The sequence below is a fragment of the Cornus florida genome, unplaced genomic scaffold, assembly GCF_030987335.1.
Source record: "Cornus florida cultivar Cherokee Brave unplaced genomic scaffold, ASM3098733v1 CherokeeBrave_3.0.0_Hap2_Chr07, whole genome shotgun sequence".
Classification (NCBI taxonomy): domain Eukaryota; kingdom Viridiplantae; phylum Streptophyta; class Magnoliopsida; order Cornales; family Cornaceae; genus Cornus; species Cornus florida.
The window spans coordinates 7314056-7318795 of NW_026775577.1; the positions used below are offsets into that span (position 1 = coordinate 7314056).

General features: G+C 36.5%; 1 protein-coding gene across 1 annotated transcript; it reads left to right on the forward strand.

Moving 5' to 3' along the window:
• The first annotated feature begins 223 nt into the window (after positions 1 to 223).
• LOC132316186 (protein FAR1-RELATED SEQUENCE 5-like) lies at positions 224 to 1724 on the forward strand. Its single transcript, XM_059814700.1, has 3 exons — positions 224 to 1048; positions 1403 to 1522; positions 1626 to 1724. The coding sequence occupies exons 1-3, from the start codon at positions 224 to 226 to the stop codon at positions 1722 to 1724; spliced, it is 1044 nt and encodes a 347-aa protein (XP_059670683.1).
• The last annotated feature ends 3016 nt before the right edge of the window (positions 1725 to 4740 follow it).

Consider the following 4740-nt stretch of genomic DNA (forward strand, 5'->3'; position numbering starts at 1 on the left):
CAACATCGATTATGTGTTTGGCATATTTATCAAAATGCAACCAAGAATTTGAGTCATGTATTTAATAGATCAAACCACTTTGCTTATGACCTTAGCAATTGTGTATACGATTATGAAGATGAAAATGAGTGGCTATTAGCATGGAATAATATGCTGGAAAAATACAATCTCGAAAAGAATAAATGGTTAAAAGAGTTATTTGAAATAAGAAAAAAAATAGGGAATGGTTTATGGACGACATACTTTCACCGCGGACATGAAATCTACCAAACATAGTGAAAGTAAGAACAATGCGTTAAAGAATTACTTGAAGCCGAGTCATAATCTTTTGCGTTTCTTTGAGCATTATGAGAGTGTTTTGAATGATCGGCGGTATGAAAAACTATGTGCAGATTTTAACATGATGCGAAGTAAGCCCGTGTTATTAACTAGTGTGGAGATGTTACGTCATAGTGTAAAAATCTATACCCCGAAAGTGTTTGAATTGTTTCAAAAAGAATACATGAGGTTCAGCGATTACTGTGTTTATAAAGTGGCAAAGGATAGGACAAAAGTTGAATACAAAGTATCTTATGTTGGAAAATCTCAAGGGCATGTGGTCAATTTCGAAGCTTCAATAGAAACAGTCATGTGTAGTTGTATGAAGTTCACTTTTATTGGGATTTTATGTATTCATACTTTGAAAGTGTTGGATAAGAAAAATATAAAAAAGATTCCGCCCCAATATATCATGAAAAGATGGACAAGAGATGTAAAGGCAAGGACTTTCACCAATTATCATGGAATTGAAGCCAATGACAATCCTAAAGTGTCTTTGGGAAAGCGTTATAGTCATTTGTGTCGAAATTTTTATGAGATTTCATCTTTAGCATTGGAACATGAGAAGTTATATGTACATGCAAATGATCGTGCTCTTGTGTTGCATAATGATTTGGAGGAATTGAAGAAACAACTTTACTCAAATAATGTTAGTGGTGGGGAAAGTTCAATTGGTCGAAATGAGGAAGTTGATACGATAGCTCCACCAAAGAATTGTGTGCCAATATGGGTTAAAAAAAAGCCATAATCGGGCGTCCACGTAATCAATTAAAAGGTGCACTTGAAAAGCGAAGAAAAAACTCACATTCCAAATATTCAACAAAACAACAAAAGACCCCTGAGGTATTATATGAAACTTTATAAATAATTTAAAACTTTATAAATAAATTAAAGTGTGATCAGTGTTGTACTTAACTTTTTTTTTTTTTCAATGGATATTATAGGAGCTTATTTTTAGTAGTTGGAACTCACAGGAGCAATAAGCTAGACATGATATTTTTACCCAGGTAATTCATTTCTTTTTGTATTATATTTCTTTACCTTGGCTTATGTTTTATTTTACGATTTTGTAATTATTTGACAGGAATCTCAAATTGGCCTTAGAGTAGAGACCCCTTCCGCATCCCATTCAATGATGAACTACGATAATGAAAAGGCAATCACAAATCGGCAACCCAATATGTTTTACATACGATTACTTCAGGTAATTATATTATCCTAACAAAATAATTGATAATGTTACAAATTAATGATGTAGATTTATTTATTTTAACTTTCTCATAATTTTAGTTTTTCAAATCTTGTAGGAGTCACATTATGGCAACCTCTCACAAACTGCACAAGAAGGCAACCTCTCACAAATTGCACAAGAAGACAACCCGTTTGAAAATTTTCCTCCTTGTTAGTCAATCTGAGGCCTGTTTGGTGGAGCTTTTGGGGAATGCTGGGATTGTTACTTTTTAAGGCCTGGTGGAGTTTTTCGGCATTGGGATTATGTTACTTTTTGTTTTTATAACTAAAAAAACTTGTTAGTCAATCCAAGGCTTGTTTGGTGGAGTGCCCAAGGATGCTATGGATTGAATATTTTGTATCCTATTTTGATTAATCACTCAGAGCTTTCACTATCTGATTAATCCTATTTTTGGGATGCTATGGATTGAATATTTTGTATCCTATTTGGGATTGTATGTTTTTAATCACTCAGAGCTTTCATTATCTGATTAATCTTATATTTTGTATCATATTGTTTCTCCAAATGGATTTTCTGAATCCATTTGCTTGTGAGTTGAAAAAGAGTCTTTTAGCAGCCAACATTCTGTTCCCACATGTGCCCCTTTTTTCAATGGTCCACTTCGACTGGTGTATTTACTGGTGGGGAGTCCTAATTTGCATTACGACCACCCTCTTAACAGCTTTACCCACCTCTACTTCATCAAGTGGAACCCTCTCACAGATAGAGGAGTTCAAATGAGGAAGAAATACTAGGAGGATAGTGACTCATAGGGCTTCTCTCTCCCTTAGCTCGGTCTTTTTTTTTTGGTTCTTGATAATGGTCGCCATTTCTCCCAGTAAGAGAAATAGAAAAGGAGTAGGAAGATTAACCTTATGTGAGTCGGGTTTTCCCCTTCGTCTCTCTCATGCTATTTGATTTATATTGCTTGTCAAATTCCTACTGATGCTGCTCTAAGAGATCTTAGGCAGATTAAGTGGTTGAAAGCTAGCTACTTCCGTAAGTTATTCTATAGATAGGAATTCTGAATCAACAACAGAAATGCAGGAACGAAGTGCTCTCTGTTCACCGATGTTCTTTGAGTTTTCGTTTTGTGCCATAAGAGAAGTTCAAAAGATCAGATGAAGTACAAAGATCTCTTTGAACTGAGCTCATTCTCTTTGTGTTCCAGTGACTATTAGCTTCATTACAAATACTTCCACAAAATTGATTTATTTTAGTTTTCGCACAAGAGCTTCACATGTACTCACAGGTTCACTCAACTCAAAACTACTAACACTATGAAGAAGCTCTTGTGTTTATTAAAACATATCAACCACTTTTAATAAAATGAAGCAAGCTTAACTCAAAATCAAATCAACAGAGATTGGGATTTTAATAAAAATTGAACTGAAACCACAATTGGAGGTAAAAATATGGCAATTTCATTGAAAACCAGATATTTGCAATCCCATGACAGAATCACAATTACAACAATTCAAAACACGGTAATATTGCTAAATTCTAAAACCACCATTTACAAAAACAACATACTTTTAAGAGTCCTACATACCCCCAAATTTGTAGCCAGAAAAACAACATCTTTTCTGGCTAGACAGTGGAGCGCCGACTTTGTAGCAAAAACCAACCACCGAATCCATATTTATTACAAAAACAACATTGCCCAAATGTGTAACCAGAAAAAAATAATAATAAATAAATAAATAAAAATTGATAATCAACCACTGAATCTATAGAGTCTTACCCTGCCTCTTCAAAGCATGAACCACATCTATGGCCACTGAGCCTCACCACACCACTTCTTTTGGCCATACGGCGGATCGCCGACTTCGTAATGCCCTAAATGTTGTCCCTGAGAACTTTCCGATGACGCTTGGCACCTCCCTTGCCCAAGCCCTTTACGCCCTTGCTTCTTCCTCACATTTTTAGAGAGAAAGAGAGAGAAAGTCAGATCTAGTGGTGGCGATGAAGAGGAAAGTAAAAATGGGTTTGACGCGGTATATGAGAGATAATATATTAGCTAGGTATTGGGAGTGAGTGAGAGAGAGGGAAAAGAAAAATGGGTCGAACACGGGCAATACCCATATTTTATTATTATTTTTAATATTGGACAGCTGTTATCATCTCATTGGGCCATGTCAGCGCAGAGGATGAACCTCATCCTTCACCCGAAGGATGCAAGTATTGTTCTATAGGTATTTTATTTATTTTTCGTTAATTTTTCATTCAAGCTATATATACATATATATATATATATATATATATATATATATATGTATATATGAACATGAACCGAAAGTTTGACTTCAAACCTTCACTCTAACTTTGGCTAAATGAGGTGGGTAAGCCCACCCAATCATAGTTCGCCATATCGACCGTTACGCATATTGCTTTCGTAGTTCGGGAGTTCGACTTCAAACCTTCTCCCCAGCTTTGGCTAAATGAGGTGAGTAAGCCCACCCAATCATGGTTCGCCATATCGGCCATTTCGCATATTGTTCGGTTCGTAATCATTTTTCAAAGGTCTGATATAGTTAACACCTCCATAAATCGGTCTGTTCAGTTGCTTCTCACGGATATTTGCCTGAGTCCATTACACCGCGACTGCAAATAAAGCACCTAATATATTAACCCAAAAGTGGCCAACAAAGTATAACCCAAAATTGGGCTGATAGAATAACCATCGCTCCGGACCCATCAAAAGTTTCCAAACGAATGTCTTTGTAGTCCAGTGATTGAGTCGCTTTCCATTATTCTAGAGAGTTCAACTTTGAGCTTTCGCCCAGGTTCAGGTGAATTAGGTGGGTAAGCCCACCCAATACAATAACCCAAAAAGGGGCCAACATAATAAAGCATAACCTAAAATTGGGCTGATAGAATAACCATGGCCCAGGCAAAACAAGCCAATGACCCACAGAAGTTCCCAAAATTTACCACACAGGTTAAGGAGGGAGCCTTAGAGTGAGGATTGTCCTGCGGCTGAGGAGGACGGCGCGAGGAGGCGTGAATGGGTTCTTTCGTTGATTATGTGAAGAACTGAGTTTTGTGAGGAAAATTAGAGAAAATCCGAGAGCAAACAAACATGAATACAATCAGGTCACTAAAACCTCTCCTTGGATCGACCGTAATTGGTTTCAGAAACCTCTAAGCTTCATCATCTTCGTCACTGATCCATCATTAACGTCAAATTT